Source organism: Canis aureus, chromosome 33 (assembly GCF_053574225.1).
Source record: "Canis aureus isolate CA01 chromosome 33, VMU_Caureus_v.1.0, whole genome shotgun sequence".
In the NCBI taxonomy this organism is placed as follows: Eukaryota; Metazoa; Chordata; class Mammalia; order Carnivora; family Canidae; genus Canis; species Canis aureus.
The window spans coordinates 6,569,957-6,590,131 of record NC_135643.1 but is presented as its reverse complement, the minus strand read 5'-3'; the positions used below and the strand labels follow the sequence as shown (position 1 = coordinate 6,590,131).

The following is a 20,175-nucleotide window of genomic DNA, read 5'->3' as shown; positions in this document are numbered from 1 at the left end:
CAAACTGCTATTAAAGCCTGGAAAGATAAAGAACTGTGCTCTCCAGAGTAAAATATTTGATAGTTTTATTATCACCTGTGACAACTTGGAAGGTATACAAATTGTCTATTGCATCTCCCTTTGGAAGAAAATGTTGGAAAATAGAATGGTAGTGGTATGAGTTCTTGTTGCTGGCTGTATTTATCAAGGTACCAAATGGCTGGTTTGCAAGAAGAAATGAAAAAGAAATAAAGAGGGTGCAGAAATGTGAAACACTGAAAGATTGGGTAAGCTGATGTTTTTTTTGGTCCAAACAATAGGAAATAAGATTGAAAAGCTCTTTAATAGGGATGCCTGGGTGGCTCAGGTAGTGATTATGGGATTCGGGATGGAGTCCCACATTGGGCTCCTGTGAAGGGCCTGCTTCTCCCTCTGCCTGTGTCTCTGTCTCTCTCTCTCTGTCTCTCTGTGTCTCTCATGATTAAATAAATAAATATTTTTTTTATAAAATAAAAGCTCTTTAATAACTAATTTCCATTCAGATTCTGCCCTTCCTCAATAACAAAAAACCCCCAAACCTATTAAAAAATGGGCAAAGGACTTGAATAGACTTTCTCCAAAAAAAGATCTACAAATGGCCCATAAGCATGTGAAAAGATGTTCAACATCATTAATCACTGAGGAAATGCAAATTAAAATGAGATGCTAATTAAAAAAGAAAATGAGGGATCCCTGGGTGGCGCAGCGGTTTAGCGCCTGCCTTTGGCCCAGGGCGCGATCCTGGAGACCCGGGATCGAGTCCCACATCGAGCTCCCGGTGCATGGAGCCTGCTTCTTCCTCTGCCTGTGTCTCTGCCTCTCTCTCTCTCTCTGTGTGACTATCATAAAAAAAAAAAAAATAAAAAAAAAAAATAAAAAAGAAAATGAGATGCTGGCTCATACCCAATAGGATGAGTATAATTTAAAAAAGATAGGAAAATAACAAGTGTTGGAGAAGATGTGGAAAAATCGGAACCCTCTTACACTACTCGTGGGTATTTGTGGCTACCCTCTTATGTTACTGGGTTCAGTCACTACAGAAAATAGTTTGGAAGCTACATCAAAAAGTTAAACACAGAATTACCATGTGACAGTAATTCCATTCCTATGTATACACACAAAGGAATTGAAAACAAATATTCAAACAAAAGTTTGTACTTTTGTTTGTTTTTTAAATAAATTATTTATTTATGATAGTCACACAGAGAGAGAGAGAGAGAGAGGGGGGCAGAGACATAGGCAGAGGGAGAAGCAGGCTCCATGCAGGGAGCCCGACGTGGGATTCAATCTCGGGTCTCCAGGATCGCACCCTGGGCCAAAGGCAGGCACCAAACCGCTGCACCACCCAGGGATTCCTGTACTTTTGTTTGAATGTTCAGGGTAGCATTACTCACAATAGCCAAAAGATAGAAACCCAAACATCCACCAACTGATGATGAATGATAAAGAATTAGAGGTATATCCATATAATGGGGTATTATTCAGCCACAAAAAAGAATGAATTACTGATGCATGTTATAACATGGATGAACTTTGAAAACGTCACGCTAAGTAAAAGAAGCCAAACATAAAAGATAATAGATTGTGTGATTCCATTTATATGAGATAGCCAGAATAAGTAAATCCATGAAACAAAGCAAATTAGTGGTTCCTAGGGGCTGCGGAATAATTGATTATGGGAATGAGGCTTTCATTTTGGGGGACAAGAATGTTTTGGAACTAATAAGGTGTTGGGTATACAATATTTGAATGTACTAAACACCACTGAATTGTATACTTTAAAATGTCAGTTTTACCTCAATGAGGAAAAAAAGAAAGAAAAAAAAAAAGAAAAAGAAAAAAAGATTCTGCCCTGCAATAGAGATCAGATTAAGGGTATAATAAGCTTCCTATTCAATCCTAATGGCCTCAAGGTAGTTTTCCCTTAAATTGAGAGGGAGGCATGAGGGCAAGGAAGGAAAGAAATAGCCAGGCTTCAGAATTTTGTCCAGAAAAGAACTTTACATGTGGCTACAGGCACTTGGAAAGGACTCAGAGCAAAAAAGATTAGAAATCAACTAAGTTTTGAACAGAATTATAAGTAAACCAAAATCTGGTCCTTTGAAAAGACTAAAAAAAAAAACCTTGATTAAAAAATTAAGAGTTTAAGAATGAGAAAATGAAACCAACTATAGGCACAAGATAGACTATAAAAATTATATAAGAATACAACCTCACATGGCATAGAGCATATATATTTTTTAAGATTTTTATTTATTTATTCATGACAGACAGAAAGAGGCAGAGACACAGGCAGAGGGAGAAGCAGGCTCCATGCAGGGAGCCCGATGTGGGACTCGATCCCGGGTCTCCAGGATCAGGCCCTGGGCTGAAGGTGGCGCTAAACAAGAGCCACCAGGGCTGTCCGACTATACATTTTTTTTTTAAGATTTTTGTTTAAATTTATGTATTCATAGAGAGACAGAGACACAGGCAGAGGGAGAAGCAGGCTCCACACAGGGAGCCTGATGTGGGACTCGATCCCGGTACCCCAGGATCACACCCTGGGCCAAAGGCAGGCACTAAACCGCTGAGCCACCCAGGGATCCCCTCCAGATGTTTTAAAGATCTATGTTTAAGCAGCAAAATTTAAAACTTTTGGGAAACAGTATAAATATCTTCATAGCCTGGGGAAAGGAAGGAAGGAGTTCTTTTTTTTTAAACATATTTTTATTCTCTTATTCATTATCTATTCAAATATTTGGCAACTGTTTGTTTTTTTTTTTTTTTTAAGAGAGAGTGCTTGCACGCAGAGTTGGGTGGAGGGGCAAAGGGAGAGGGAGAAAGAATCTTTTTTTTTTTTTTTTTTTGAGAGGGAGAAAGAATCTTAAACAGGCTCCAAACCCACTGTGGAGCCTGCCATGAGGTACGATTTTACAATCCTGAGATCATGACCTCAGCTGAAATCAAGAGTTGGATGCTTAACTGACAGAGCCACCCAGGCAACCCCTATTATTTAAACTAAAAGGTAGACATATGGCTTAAAAATTCTACCAACAAAGGGTACCCGGCTGGCTCAGCCAGAAGAGCATGCAACTCTTGATCTCAGGGTCATGAGTTTGAGGCCCATGTTGAGTGTAGAGATTACTTAAATAGATAAATAAACTTAAGCAAAATTATACCAATAAGGCAAACATAAACAACAAAAGCATGGCAAAGAGGACATATTTTTGCTTCTAGTTGAGTACTCCACCTGCCATATTTATAGATAAATAGTGATTGTAACCAGATCTGACTTTTAATCAGAATTACTATCATTAAAATACATTATTATTAATTTTTTTCTTTTCTATTTTTTAAAAAAGATTTTATTTACTTATTCATGAGAGACGCACACACAGAGAGGCAGAGACATAGGCAGAGGGAGAAGCAGGTTCCCTGTGGGAAGCCTGATATGGGTCTCAGTCCTAGGACCTGGGATCATGACCTGAGCCAAAGGCAGATGCTCAACCACTGAGCCACCCAGGTGCCCCTTAATATTTTCCTTAATCAGAGAGAAACAGGGACACCTGGGTGGTTCAGCGGTTGAGCATCTGCCTTTGACTCAGGGCGTGATCCTGGGGTTCTGGGATTGAGTCCCACGTCGGGCTTTCTGCGAGAAGCCTGCTTCTCCCTCTGTCTCTGTACCTCTCATGAATAAATAAATGAAATCTTTAAAAAAAAAATTAGAGAGAAACAGGTTTAATCTTCTTATAAAAACAAATTATTTAATATTTTATTTTGTCTGCATCTCATTCTTTTAATTTCTATTTTTCATGTGCTTTATAATATATAATGTTATTGTAGAAGAATATATAATTTAGATATACATATTTAAATTCATTCTCAAGAATGTTTTACAAATAAGTATGCAAGATCAAAAAACTCTATAGATCATTGTCTTAAAAAAAAAAATCATTGTCTTAGAAATAGTTTTTCAGGGGCACCTGGGTGGCTCAGACAGTTGGGTGTCTGACTTTCTCTGGCTTGGTCATGATCTCAGCACCCTGAAATCAGGCCAGGATCAGGCCCTGTGATCAGCTTGTCCCTCTCTCTGTCTCTCTCCCTGCTCATTCGTGCATGTGCTTGCACTGTCAAATAAAAAAATAAATCTAAAAATAAATAAATAATCTAAAAAAAAAACAGTTTTGCAAAAGTGTACCAAGAGACATGAATAAGGGTGTTTAAGGCAATATTGTTCATAATAGTTGAAATCTACATTAATGTTTTTTTTTTTTTTTAATTTTTTATTTATTTATGATAGGCACACAGTGAGAGAGAGAGAGGGGCAGAGACACAGGCAGAGGGAGAAGCAGGCTCCATGCACCGGGAGCCCGACGTGGGATTCGATCCCGGGTCTCCAGGATCGCGCCCTGGGCCAAAGGCAGGCACTAAACCGCTGCGCCACCCAGGGATCCCCTACATTAATGTTTGTTAAAGGAGAAAAGTACATTGTGTTTATTTAGATAGTAATGATATACTATCAGAAGTTAAATTGGTAAATTAGATCTAAATGTGCTCAAATTAATACATTTCATAAACTAAATGTTGAACTAAAAACTCAGGTTTTAGTTCATTACATGTACATTATAATGTCACAGATATAAAGCTAAATATGCAAACCAAGAATGTAGATACATATGTACCTATAGATACATATCAGAGGAATCAAAGCATGCATACAAATGATTCATATCAAATTCATGATAGTGGTTCTGGTGTGGGAGAATGGGCTTAGGAAAGGTACACAGAAATTTTAATTATATGTTTAATTTATTTCTTTTAAAAACAAAGGCCCTGATAAAATATGGCAAAATATTAGGTTAGATAAAGTAGGCTGATGATTACAGGGGCATTAGGTATATTATTCTGAAAATTTTTTCATGTGCTTGAAGTGAATTTTTTTTAAAGATTTTTATTTATTTATTCATGAGAGACAGAGAGAGAGAGAGAGAGGGAGAGAGAGAGAGAGGCAGAGACACAGGCAGAGGGAGAAGCAGGCTCCATGCAGGGAGCCTGACGTGGGCCTTGATCCCGGGCTCCTGGATCAGTAAACTGCTGAGCTACCCAGGCTGCCCCGAAATGAATGTTTATAATAAAATAGTTTTGATTCCCAACTATGGCCTCTGATCATGTAGCAAATGCTTCCTTTTAAAAAAATTTTTATTTAAAAAAAAATTTATTTAAGTAATCTCTACACCCAGTGTGGGGCTCAAACTCATGACCTGGAGATCAAGAGCCATATGCTCTTCCGACTGAGCCAGCCAGGTGCCCCATACATGCTTCCTAATATAACAGAATGAGGTAATACTGATTGCAGAATTTTATGACTGCCATTTCAAAGTGGTTTGTAAGAATGTAATGCTGTCAGTTCTCCATTGTTTGACTGTTATCCTTTATCCACCTATTGTGACACTTAGCCCACACTTAATACTGCAGTTAATTTATACAAATCTGTCTTCTGCAGTAGATTAAACTGTGGCAAACATCTCATTTTATTCTTTTATTTCTAAAGATGACCAACATAGTATTTTGTACATTATAATGGCCCCTGAAGAACATTTACTAATGAATTTTGAATGAATCTAAATGGCTTGGACAATATTATCTGAGTTCTTGAGTTATAACTTTCATAAAATACGAATACAATCTTAGATAATGATTTACTTTATTAATTCTCCTTTATAGGTTATATAGACGAATGTGACCTTATCTTTTTCCTGCTATAAAAATGATGTAGAGGGTGCTTTGCTCAAATAAATAGTATTAATTTAACTAACACTGAGGGCTTATTTGCTAGGGTTGTAAGTAACTACTCATCATTATAACCTTTTTTTAAAAAAATTTTTATTTATTTATCTATTTGACAGAGAGAGAGAGAGAGAGAGAGAGAGAGAAAGTGCACAAGCAGAGGGAGCAGCAGGCAGTGGGAGAGGGAGAAGCAGGCTCTAGGCTGCGCAGGGAGCCCAACATTGGGCTCAATCCCAGGACCACGGGATCATGATCTGAGCCAAAGGCAGTGGCTCAACTAACTGAGCCACTGAGGCACCCCTCATCATTATATTCTTAATTCTTCAGGGGTGCCTTGGTGGATCAGTTGGTCAAATGTCTGCCTTCAGCTCAGGTCATGATCCTGGGGTTCTGAGATGGAGCCCCACATTGGGCTCCTTGGGGAGTCTGCTTCTCCCTCTCCCCCTGTATGTGTGGTTTCTCTGTCAAATAAATAAAATCTTTAAAAAATATTCTTAATTCTTCATATAGAGCCTGGCAGACAGCAGATCCTCAAAAGATATTTTTTGAATAAATCAATCAATAAAAGTTGCAGGGATGGCAGAGATAAGAGAGTGATAAACTCAGTCTGGGCAATGAGGAGATGACCCTTGATTTGGGTTTTGATGAGTGAGTAGAAGTTTTTAGGACAAGGAAAAAGAGAGGGAACAGCATGTATTAAGGTGTAAAATAATGCAACATGTATTTTGGAGACCTACAAATAGTTTGTTATTTTTTGAAATTTATAAATTGCAAGATTGGTCTCTTGGTGATATGACCAGAAATATAGTCAGAAGAAGCTCCTTATGTTAGGGGGTTGGACTCTACCCTGTGTGGTCAAAGGCACATGATGGGAGGGTTTAAGAAGACTATAGATAGGGGTGGCTGGGTGGCTCCATCAGTTAAGCATCTAACTCTTGATTTTTGGCACAGGTCATTTTCCCAAGGCTGTGAGCTTGTGCCCCAAGTCGGGCTCTGTGCTCAGTTGAGAGTCTGCTTGAGACTTCTCTCCCTCTGCCCTTTCCCCTGCTCTCTTGAATGCACTCTCTCTCTCTAAAAATAAATAAATAAATATTAAAAAATAATGAAGGCTATATATAATACTCACATTTTAATTTATCTTATTAAGTTTTTATTATTGAAGGAGAGTTGACATGCAGTGTTATATTAGTTTCAGGTGTACAACATGGTGATATTACAATTGTGTACATTATTTAATACTCACCATAAGTGTAGCCACCACCAATAACCATGAAACCATGAAACATCATTACAATATTATTGACTGTATTCCCTATGCTATACTTTTCATCTCTGTGATTTTTTTCTTTAGAAGGAGGAAGGTGAGAGGGATAGGGCGGGAGAAAATCTTTTTTTTTTTTAAGGTTTTATTTATTTATTAATGAGAGACACACAGAGAGAGAGAGAGAGAGAGGCAGAGATACAGGCAGAGGGAGAAGCAGGCTCCATGCAGGAAGCCTGAAGTGGGACTCAATCCCAGGTCTCCAGGATCACGCCCTGGGCTGAAGGCACTAAACCTGTCCAGGGAGAGAGAATCTTAAGCAGATTCTATGCCCAGCATGGGCCTGACTCGGGGCTCCAACTCACAACTCTGATATCATGACGTGAGCCAAAATCAAGAGTCAGATGCTTAATTGACTGAGCTACCTAGGTACCCCCTCTGTGATTCATTTTATAAGTGAAAGTTTGTACCTCTTATTCCCTTCACGTATTTTAAAAATAATCTTATTAATCAATCAATCAATTAATTAATTAATTTGAGAGAGAGAGAGCGAGCAGGAGTGGAACAGAAGGGGAGGGATAGGGAGAGGGAAAGAATCTCAAGCAGACTCCACACTGAGCGTGAGCCCTATATGGGGCTTGATCTTATGACCCTGAGATCATGATCTGAGCAAAAGCCAAGGTTATAGAATAGCTCTGTCATTTTTTTTTTAAGATTTTTTATTTATTTAACAGAAAGAGAAAGCAGAAGCAGGGAGAACAACAGAAGGAGAGGGAGAAGCAGGCTCCCCCAAGGAGCAAGGAACCTGATGTGAGGCTCAATCCCAGGACCCTGGGATCATGACCTGAGCTGAAGGCAGACGCTTAACCAAATGAGCCACCCAGGCACCCCTCCCTTTCATCTATTTTGCTCATTCTTCCCAAACCCTCCTCTCTGGCAACAACCAGTCTGTTCTTTGTATTTATGAGTCTGTTCTGTTTTGTTTGTTCATTTGTTTTATTTTTTAGATTCCACATATAAGCTATAATATTCAAAAAAGTATGGTATTCGCACAAAAACAGACACATGGATCAATAGAACAGAATAGAGAACCCAGAAATAAACCCACAGTTATATGGTCAATTAATCTATGACAATGGAGGCATGAATATATAATGGGGACAGGACCATTTCCAACAAACTTAGGAAAGTTTATTGCCAAAAGTAGAAAAGGCAACAGCATAGGGACAGAAAACAGATCAGTGGTGGGCTGGGGCCGGGAATGAGGGAAGAGTTAACTGCAAAGGGCATGAGAAAAACTTTAAGATCAAAGAGCTAGGGGTGCCTAGGTGGCTCAGTTGGTTAAGCGTCTGCCTTCAGCTCAGGTCATGATCCCAGGGTCCTGGGATTGAGCCCCACATCAGGTTCCTTGCTCAGTGGGGGAGCCTGCTTCTCCCTCTCCTTCTGTTGTTCTCCCTGCTTGTGCTCTCTCTTTCTGTTAAATAAATAAAAAATCTTAAAAAAAATGACAGAGCTATTCTATAACCTGATTGTGATTACACAAATGTACACAAGTACCACAATTTATCAAAGTCTACAAAGTGGGTGAATATTATTTTATGTAAGTAATATCTTTTTTTTTTTTTACTCAATGCTGAGTTTTCATAAAATAAAGTTAAAAATATATATTTTTTTTTTACTCAATGCTGAGTTTTCATAAAATAAAGTTAAAAATATTTTTTTTTTTACTCAATGCTGAGTTTTCATAAAATAAAGTTAAAAATATTTTTTTTTTACTCAAATTTTATGTAAGTAATATCTTAATAAATTGTTCCTAAAAGTGAAAAAATTAGCAATCTCTATCAAAATACCATCAACTTTTTTCACAGAGCTGAAACAAATAATACTAATTTTTTAAAAAAGATTTTATTTATTCATGAAAGACACAAAGAGAGGCAGAGACACAGGCAGAAGGAGAAGCAGGCTCCCTGTGGGGAGCCCGATGTGGGACTCGATCCCAGAGCCCTGAGATCACTACCTGAGTGAAAGGCAGCCGCTCAACCGCTGAGCCACCCAGACACCCCAAATAATCCTAAAATTTGTATGGAACCAGAAAAGACCCTGAATAGCCAAAGGAATGTTGAAAAAACCAAAACTGGACTTCAAGCTCTATTACAAAGCTGTAATCATCAAGACAGTATGGTACTGGCACAAAAATAGACACATAGTGTTGGCAAATAGTGTTGGCAATAGTCAACAAATAGTGTTGGCAAAATTGGATAGCCACATGAAGAAGAATGAAACTAGATCATTTCCTTACATCATACACAAAAATACATTAAAAAATAATGAAAGATCTAAATGTGAGACAGAAATCCATCAAAATCCTAGAGGAGACCACAGGCAGCAACCTCTGTGACCTCGGCTGCATCAACTTCTTGCTAGGTATGTCTACAAAGGCAAGGGAACAAAAGGCAGAAATAAATTATTGGGACTTCATCAAGATAAAAAGCTTTTGCACAGCAAAGGAAACAGTCGACAAAACCAAAAGACAACCACCAAAATGGGAGAAGATATTTGCAAATGACAGATCAGATAAAGGGCTAGTATCCAAGATCTATAAAGAATTTATAAAACTCAACATGGAAAGAAAAAATAATCCAATCAAGAAATGGGCAGAAGACATGAACAGACATTTCTCCAAAGAAGACATACAAATGTCCAATAGACACACACATTTTTTTAGCGCTCAACATCACTCAGGGAAATATAAACCAAAACTACACTGAGATACCACCTCACACCAGTCAGAATGGCAAAAGTGAGCAAGTCAGGAAATGACAGATGTTGGTGAGGGTGTGGAGAAGGGGGAAGTCTCCTACACTGTTGGTGGGAATGCAAGCTGGTGCCACCACTCTGGAAAACAGTATGGAGGTTCCTGAAAAAGTTGAAAATAGAGCTACCCTATGACCCAACAATTGCACTACTGGGTATTTAACCCAAAGATACAAATGTAGTGATCCAAAGGGGCACCTGCACCCCAATGTTTATAGCAGCAATGTTCATAATACCCAAACTATGGAGAGAGCCCAGATGTTTGTTGACAGATGAATGGATAAAGATGATACACACACACACACACACACACACACACACACACAGTGGAATACTACGCAGCCACCAAAAATTGGAAATCTTGCCATTGGCAGTGATGTGGATGGAACTAGAAGGTATTCTAGAAAAAAAATCTGTAAAAAATAAAATTTAAAATACCCTAAGGTAATTAACTATTACTGATTGAGAGAATTTTGAATATATACAGAAGTTGACAGAATGGGATAATGAACCCCTTATATATTCAACATCCATTTTTAAAAAAAAAGATTTTATTTATTTATTCATGAGAGACACAGAGAGGCAGAGACACAGGCAGAGAAAGAAGCAGGCTCCCTGCTGGGAGCCTGATTTGGGACCTGATCCCAGGACCCTGGGATCATGACCTGAGCCAAAGGCAGATGCTCAACCACCTAGCACCCGGGTGCCCAAATATCTGGGTTTTTATTATTTATTATTTTTTATTTTTTAAGATTTTATTTATTTATTCACGAGACACACACACACAGAGGAACAGACACAGGCAGAGGGAGGAGCAGGCTCCATGCAGAGAGCCTGATGTGGGACTCCATCCTGGGTCTCCAGGATCATGCCCTGGGCTGAAGGCGGCACTAAACCTCTGAGACACCGGGGCTGCCCAATATCTGGGTTTTTGAATATTTTATTTATTTGTTTGAGAGAGAGAGAGTGCATGAGCTGGGTGGGGGACAGAGGGAGAAGGAGGAACAGATTCCCTGTTGAGTAGACAGCCTGACACAGGGCTCAGTCCCAGGACTCCTGGATCATGACCTGAGCTGAAGGCACACGCTCCACCGAGCCACCCAGGCACCTTCAACATCCAGTTTTAACAGTTATCAATTTATGGCCAATTTTGTTTCATTTATACTCCATTCTATTCCTGAATTGTTCTGAAGCTAATCTCAGACATCATATAAATTGACTCAAAATATTTTAATATGTATCTCTAATAAGTAATGACTTTTTCTTATTTTTTTATTTTTTAAATTTTTATTTATTTATGATAGTCACACAGAGAGAGAGAGAGAGAGGCAGAGACATAGGCAGACATACTGGGAGCCCGATGTGGGATTCGATCCCGGGTCTCCAGGATCGCGTCCTGGGCCAAAGTCAGGCGCTAAACCGCTGCGCCACCCAGGGATCCCCAGTAATGACTCTTTTTAAAGCATAACCACAATACCTTTATCACAGTTAAAAACTAGTAATATTCCTTAATGTCATCTAATATCTAGTCAGAGTTCAAACATCTAATTATCTCACGAAGTTATAAATTTTCATTTTTATAATTTGTTTGAATTAAATTCCAAATAAGGCCCACACATTGCAGTTGGTAACTTTCTCAACCCATTTTTTGGTTAGTTCTCCCTCTTTTTTTTGGTCCTTGAAATTTATTTGTTGATTAACCTGTGTATTTATTAATGTAAGAAATATATGTTATGCAAATAGCCACCTACTACTTTAATGGGTTTTAAAATTTTCATTGTTTTATAATTAAAAAAATACTTTAGTTGCATTCTAATAATTTTTTGATAAAGCCATAGTTTGGCGACATAGGATTATCTCACAGTATCCCTGGAATGCATTTGCTTTTAGCCATTTGTCTCAAGGCTTAGAACACTATTTAGATACCAAGACGAGAGCATCACTTACAGTTGTTTGGAGATAACCGGTTCTATCAGTGTAGATATTCAATCTTTTTTCGCTTTCCAAAATTTCATCAATATTTTGGGACATAATATTTTTTACATCAGTTACTTGACTCTTCAATGTAGATATTGAGCTACCATCTTGATTTTTATTGTATTTCATCTATATAGAAATGAAATATAATATAAATAATATTTTCTATAATTAAAATCTATAATATGTTTTACAAATTGAACAAAAGTATCAAAGGTACATTTCACTTGCTTTTCAGCATAAGGAATCAACTAAGCTTCAGATTGTCCCACCTTAATCTTGCTAAGAAAAGGGAAGAGGTGGACGGGAGAGCAATATTTCAATGTATTCAATCAGTGGTGGAAGTCTTTTTTTTTTAAATTTAAGTTGTTTATTTATATACATAGATTTTTAAAGAGAAATTTTAGGATCACAATAAAATTGAGTGTAAAGTATAGAGTTCTCACATACCCTTATCCCCTCCACCTCCTTCACCCCCAGATTTCTATCAACATCCCATGCCAAAGTGGTACATTTGCTCCAATGGATGATCCTACATGGACACATCATTACCCAAAGCCCATAGTTTAGAGTTTGGTCAATGTATGACATGTATCCACCAGGATAGTATCATACAGAACAGTTTTACTGGCGTTAAAATCCTTTGTGCTCCATTGATTCATGCACCTAAGCCCTGGCAGCAATTGCTCTTTTTACTGTCACCATAGCTTTGTTTTTTCCAGAATGTCATATAGTTGGAATCAAGTAGCCTTTTCGTATTGGCTTCTTTCACTTAGTGATATGCACTTAAGATTCTCCCATATCTTTTCAGGGCTTGATTGCTCATTTTTTTTTAGTGTTGAATCATAGTCAGTTGTTTGGATGTACCACAAGTTTATCCATTTACCTATGGAAAGACATTTTGGTTGCTTCCAGGTTTTGGCAATTATTAATAAAGCTGCTATAATACTTGAATACAGATGTTCGTGTGGACGTAATTTTTCAACTTATGTAAACACCAAGGGTGTGATTGCTGGATTGTATGGTAAGAAGATGTTTAGTTTTGTAAGAGACTGCCAAACTGTCTTCCAAAGCGACTGTACCATTATGCATTCCCATCAGCAGTGAGTATGAGTTACTATTTTGCCACCTCCTTGTCAGTATTAGGTGTTGCCAGTGTTTTGAATTTTGGCCCTTCTAGTAGGTGTGTAGGAGTATTTTATTGTTGGTTTAATTTGCAATTCCCTAATGATGTATGATGTTGAGCATCTTTTCATGTTTGTTTGCCACTTGTAGATCTTTGGTGAGGCATCTACTCAGGTCACTGGCTCATTTTATAAAGAGACTATTTTTTTAAAAGTAATCTCTACATCCAATATGGGGCTCAAAACCATAACCCTAAGATCAAGAGTCACATGACCCACCTACTGAGCCAGCCAGGTGCTCCTTTGGCCCAATTTTTAATCAGGTTATCATCTTATTGTTGAGTTTTCAGAGTTCTTTGTGTATTCTGGGTAACAGAGGTCTCTTTTAAAAAAGATTTTATTTATTGGAGAGAGAATGAGCAAGTGAGAGAGAAGAGTGAGTGAGCAGGAACAGGGGGAGAGGGAGAAGCAGACTCATTGCTGAGCCGGGAGCTCAACACAGGGCTTGATCCCAGGACCCTGGGATCATGACTGGAGCCGAAGGCAGATGTTTAACCAACTGAGCCACTCTGGAGTCCCGATAATGTGTCTTTTGTAAATATTTTTTCCCCAGTCTGTGACTTGTCTTCTCATTCTCTTGACAGTTTTTTTGATCCAACCTGACAATCTCTGTCTCTTGACTTAGATCACTAACTTTTAAAGTAATTATTGATATAGTTGATCTAATATCTACCATATTTGTTACTGTTTTCCATTTATTGTTCTTGTCCTTTGTTCCTATTTTTGTCTTCTATTTTACCTGTATTAACAAAAACGATCTCTACAATAGAGTGTTATGTCAAAAAAGTAAGCCGCAGTTGCAGAACCATATTAAATAATAACTTATTGAACACTTAGCATGTGCCAGGTACTGTTTTAAGCACTTCACACATATTAACTCATTTAATTCCCAAACCACTATATAAAGTACTTTTTAAAAAGATATGATTTATTTATTTGAGAGGGAGAGAGAGAGAATAGGAGCAGAGGGGAGACGGGGAGAAGCAGACTCCCCACTGAGCAGGGAGCCCGATGTGGGGCTTGATCCCAGAATCCTGGGTTCGTGACCTGAGCCAAAGGCAGATGTTCAATTGACTGAGCCACCCAGGTGCCCTTTAAATCCACCTTAAACAGAACTCTGATCTTGCTGGTTATGGGCCCATACAACTTAGAATTGTTCTGCGAGGAGCTCAATGGGTAAATGTAGAAAGAGGAGTTTGCTAGGTGAATTGTGTTCCCCTCAGAAAGATATGTTCAATTCCTAACATCAGATACCTGTGAATGTGACCTTATCTGGAAATAAGGTCTTTGCAGATATAATCAGGTTAAGATGAATGGTTTTAATTTTTCTTTTTGTTCCTTTTTTTCTCTTTCTATCCTTTTAAAAAATGCTTAGTCTTTTTTAACCTAAAGGAATCATTTGTTTTGCTAAGATAATGTATTCATAGTTCATTGACATTCAGCTTCTATACAACACACACACACACACACACATATATATTTAAATCTCTCAAAAGTATTTTTATTTTGTTAACTATTGTGTAAGAAATTCAACAACTTTTATAAAATTTTCTACATATTTAATGCTTACCGGATTAGTTTATAAATGTTAAACAGAAATTTCTTTGATGTCAGATGTGTTAACTGCTTAAAATGTGCATATTTTCTCATGGTAACTAGTTTTCAAGGAGCTATACCACTAATATATTTTGGCTATACTGAATATGCAGAATTCATAAGAAAATGTATGAATTTAATATAAAAGCATCTATCCTTAATTATTTTTCAGACATTGTGGTGTCCTATGGTGACTGCCCAATGCGTCATATCCTTGTCACCCCCCAACCCCCACCCAACCAAGTATGACTTGCTTCCAACTAATTGCAAAGGTGATGGGATGTCACTCCCGTGATCATGTCACATTATATAATACTTAGTAAACTGGAGTAGGGAGATAGATGCCTTCTGCTGGCCTTGAGAAGCAAGTGACCTTCCTGAGAATGGCAAAATGGCAAGGCACTGTTATCAGTTTCTAGGACCTGAGGATGTCCCCTGGCCAACAGCCAGCAAAAAGCTGCAACCCTGGCACAGCTCTAGGGAAATGAATTCCGCAACAGGCTCTGAATGAGCCTGGAAGCAGAATCTTCCCCAGATCTTCTGGATGAGAACACAGCCTCGCTGAGGACACTTGCCGTAGTTTTCTGAGACTCTGAGAAAAGAACCTGTTAAGTGGGGACTAGATTCCTGCCCCATACGAACTATGAGATAAGTGTGTGCTGTTTTAGGCTGTTGATTTGTAGAATTTGTTAGATCTAGAGATAGAAAACTAAAACAGGTATACTTAGAATATTTTATTATGGAAAAGTTCAAACATATACAAATGTAGAATGAACAGTATAATCAATCTCTATGTATCCATCACCTAGTATCAACACATGGTCAATCTTGTTTCAATTGTACTACTGATTACCCCTTCCCCAAATATATTATTTCAAAGCAAATCCCAGACATTACATCATTTTAATCTGTAAATGCTTCAGTTTGTATCTCTAAAAGATATGACCTCAATTTTCTTAAAAATAAGACAACAGGGCAGCCCCAGTGGCGCAGCGGTTTAGTGCTGCCTGGAGCCCAGGGAGTGATCCTGGAGACCCTGGATCGAGTCCCACGTCAGGCTCTTTGTATGATCCCTCTGCCTGTGTCTCTGCCTCTCTCTCTCTCTCTCTCTCTGTGTCTATCATGAATAAATAAATAAAATCTTTAAAAAAAATAAATAAAAAAATAAAAAAATAAGACATTATCACATCTACATAGATTCCTTAATATCATCATTCAGTTTGTGTACAAATTTATTTAAAAAATCCGTTTTTTAAAAAAATATTTGTTTTGTTGATCAGAATCCAAAGTCCACATTTAGTTGATATGTGTAAATCTCTTTTAATCTATGACTTCTCTTTAACTTTCTCCCTGTTGCAATTTATTTGCTGAAGAAATTGGATTATCTCCCTTGTAGATTTTCTTATATTCTGGATTTTGCTGATTGTGTTGCTGTGGGATCATTTAATGTGGTCACTGATCTATTTCCTATAAACTGGTAGATATAAAGGCTTGCTCATATTCAAGTTTGATGTTTTGGGCAAGCATACTTCAGATGTGTGCTGTATACCATTGATTGTGTAATATTAAGAAACATAGTTAATGATCAATCACCCCTTATTGTGAATTTAGGAATAAATGGGTTTAGGTGTTTTGAGCCCATTTAATCTGTTATGAGGTTCCTCATCAGCTTTTCACCTAATTTTTTTTTTAAGATTTATTTATTTACTTATTCATGAGAGACACAGACTGAGAGAGAGGGGCAGAGACACAGGCAGAGGGAGAAGCAGGATTCTCATGGGGAGCCTGATGCGGGACTCGATCCTGGATCTCAGGATCATGACCTGAGCCAAGGGCAGGCACACAACCACTGAGCCACCCAGGCATCCCACACCTAATTTTTTTCAGTCATCAATGATGACTGCCTAGATCCATTATTTCATCAGGGATTATAAAATAGTGAAATTTATCACCTCTCCTTTGTTTATGAAAGCTAGAATACTTCTATAAAGACCAAAAAAAAAAAAAAACAAAAAACAAAAAACAAAAAAAAAACAAACAAAACTTTTCCCTAGTCAATTACTTGTTTTCTTTGAGGTATAGTTCATATAGGAAAGTCAGAAAAAATGGTTGAGTCTTTTATTTATTAGTTTTCGGAATGATGAGGTGGATCTTCAGTATCTTCCAGAGTTGACTGATGAGGGATTATTTGGTCTTTGATAGTATCTTGAAACTCAAGGAATTTAACACATTTGATGTGCTACAATCCACTACAGTTATTACTCTTTTTGATGCTCAAGTTATTCTATTACTGACTAGTGTTAGCCTCTTCAAATTAGCTCCTAAGTCTTTTTTTTTTTTTTTTTTTTTTTAGCTCCTAAGTCTTTTGACATGAGCACAGTGAACTTTGAAGCTTCGTTGCTTCTGGTATGACAAAATGCTTCTGGTTTATACATTTCCTGCCCGATTCCTGCAATCAGGCCTGGTTCCTTTTAGTGTAAAATGGTATTTAGAGACAATAATCTAGATGCTAAAGGGGCACATTGCTTCTGGGTTGGTCATTATTTCTAATGGTTTTCAATAGGCTAGAAAACAGATTTTTTAAAAAAATTTTTATTTATTTATGATAGTCACAGAGAGAGAGAGAGAGAGAGAGAGGCAGAGACACAGGCAGAGACACAGGCAGAGACACAGGCAGAGGGAGAAGCAGGCTCCATGCACTGGGAGCCCGACGTGGGATTCGATCCCTGGTCTCCAGGATCGCGCCCTGGGCCAAAGGCAGGCGCTAAACTGCTGCGCCACCCAGGGATCCCCAGATTTTTTTTAAAAGAGAAAATACATCATGTGATATGTTTTCAATGAAAAAATTTTGGGGGCACCTGGCTGGCTCAGTGATGGAGCATGCAACTCTTGATATTGGGGCCATGAGTTTGAGACCCATGTCGAGTGTAGAGATTACTTAAAAAGAAAATCTTTTTATTTACAAAGAAAAAACTTTCGATATTCTATTTTCAATTAAAAAATTTCAAAATTTGGTTTTCTTTTAAAAATACTAATTTCTGGGCAGCCCCGGTGGCCCAGAGGTTTAGCACCGCCTTCAGCCTGGGGTGTGATCCTGGAGACCTGGGGTCAAGTCCCACATCAGGCTCCCTGCATGGAGCCTGTTTTTCCCTCTGCCTGTGTCTCTGCCTCTCTCTCTCTCTGTCTGCCATGAATAAATAAATAAAATCTTAAAAAAATACTAATTTTCAATTAAAATTTAGGATAAGGTTTTACTTAATTCTTTGTCTTTATATTTGCAACTCTTGCTGAATATCTTGATTCCTAATGACATTAACTTTATTACTCAAAGTAACATATCTATATAAACCAATTTTAGAATAGCAATAACAATGTGACACTTGAAAAGAAATACTTTAAGATTTATTTTTAGTTCTTTTGTCATTAAGGTATAATCTCACTAGGAATATACAATCAAATTATTGTGTTTTAAAGTTGCTTGAAATAAATTTTTCTGTTTTTTAAGCCATCAACTTGATACACAATAAGGTTCTTTTCTTGAGTTTTAGGCATTACTTTTTAAAATTAAAAACATTATTATGGTAAAATATATATAGCAAAATTTATAATTGTAATTGTATAGATTTTTAACTGTATAGTTCAGTGGCATTAAATATATTCACATTGTTGTGCAATTATCACAACCACCATCTCTAGAACTTTTTCCATGTTCCCAGACTGAAACTCTGTACCCATTAAATACTAATTCCTCTTCATCCCTTTCCCCCAGGCTCTGGCAACAATCATTCTACTTTTTGTCTCTATAAATCTCACTACGTTAGGTATTTCATATAAGTAGAATCACATAGTATTTGTCCTCTTATGATTGTCTTATTTCACTCTAGGGACTATTTTTAAATATTTAATGTAATAGGGGATCCCAGTGGCTCAGTGGTTTGGCGCCTGCCTTTGGCCCAGGGCGTGATCCTGAGTCCCAGGATCAAGTCCCGCATCAGCCTCCCTGCGTGGAGCCTGCTTCTCCCTCTGCCTGTGTCTCTGCCTCTCTCTCTCTGTGTCTCTCATGAATAAATAAAATCTTTAAAAAATATATTTAATGTAATAGTATTTTATGATTATATAAAATACTTACATGGTTCCAAAGTCAAATCTGCAAAACAAGTTTCATTCAGGGAGGCCTAGTTTCTATTCCTGTACCCCATCCCTACATAGGCAATGATTAAAATATTTTTGGTTTATCCTTTTTTTGACCCCTCTCTCTCTCTCTCTTTTTTTTTTTTTTACTGTAACAAACAAATACATATATTTGTATTTATTCCCTCTTTCTTAAATGGTTGCAAATAAGAATGGTAAGCAAATAATAGTATGCCATACATACTTTCTCTATCTTGTTTTATTCACTGATCAATATATTGAGGATATCATTCCTTACCATTATATAAAGGTAGAAGTTCTCAGTTCTCACTCATTTTTATAGCTCTTATCTCCTAACTCCAAACTATTTTCTCAGCTGTAATATAATGCTGAGGAGTACAGTTGGAGGTTACATACCATATACTTTCCTAATACTTGTTGAAAATCTGCAGCAACGGCATTTGAAGGAGAAAAATGTTCTTGCGACATCAAAGGATTTCTCAGAAAAGTATCACTAACCTGGGGACATTAATAGAAATATTTAACCTACATAGATAATTTCAACTGGAGAATTACAGAGCAAATGCTTATTTGAAGCAAAGTCTGGCAGAAATGTGAAATAAAAGAATATTCCATTTCCACACTATTTCTAGCTTTTCGGTGGCAGGGTGTCCTTTCTAATCAAAGGTGCAGTATTTATGAAAACTGTGCCTTCCCAGTCTTCTCCACTGCTGTAGTACAGATCACAACCTCATACAGAGAGACCACAGATACCACTTTGAGTCTTTCGTATGCCTGAGGGCTTGAGGGGAAGAGCAGATGCTCACCTCTGGCAGACAAAGAAAGATGGGATTCCATGATATTTTCTAAAATAAGTGTTTCTCATTTTGCCCTCCTGCTCCTCCCCTCAAAATGCATTCAGTGATAATGAAACAATCCCAACTAAATGTCATGATACTATCTTTCAAAGGCTTATGGTTGTTATAGGACGTTTCAAAGTCTCAAGAAGGAATTCTTGCAGTTGTTTGTACTCAATGTTGTATTCCCCAGAAACAGTGGTAAAATTTATGTGGTTGGCAGTTTGGTATCATCTGGTTTTGGAAAGATGGTAAAGTTGGGATGTTTTCTCATAATAGCAGAGGGAGAAAAAAATTAGAGGATAGTCACTTAAATTGCTAACAGTGTTTACCATCTAGACTCTAGCAATTATCAAGGTGTATCTGAAGAGTGAATTACAATATTAGTCCTTATAATCCTTGATTCTATATCTGGTTACAGTTTGAGTTTTGTTAAAGCAAGACAGTTCACTAACAAGATATATGCATGATTCATGAATATGACTGGAGAATAACTGTTAGTAACTATGTAGCATTGCTGACTAATTTTTCCATTAGTGATTTTTATTTATTTATTTGTTATTTATTC

The 20,175-nt window shown here is 37.5% G+C and overlaps 1 protein-coding gene across 9 annotated transcripts in view; it reads right to left on the bottom strand.

The window, feature by feature from the left end:
- The window catches only part of LOC144304205 (uncharacterized), a 78,231-nt gene that overhangs the window by 46,959 nt on the left and 11,097 nt on the right, over positions 1-20,175 (bottom strand). For 6 of the 9 annotated variants that reach the window (XM_077882687.1, XM_077882688.1, XM_077882686.1 and 3 more), the window contains exons 4-5: positions 19,168-19,269; positions 11,810-11,968 (exon numbers count right to left, since the gene is read on the bottom strand). The exons of 1 other annotated variant lie outside the window; for it this stretch is intronic. In XM_077882687.1, the coding sequence (XP_077738813.1) occupies positions 11,810-11,968; positions 19,168-19,269 (261 nt within the window). The remainder of the gene's footprint in view (positions 1-11,809; positions 11,969-19,167; positions 19,270-20,175) is intronic. 2 more of the 9 variants (XM_077882693.1, XM_077882691.1) reach the window with 2 other exon arrangements.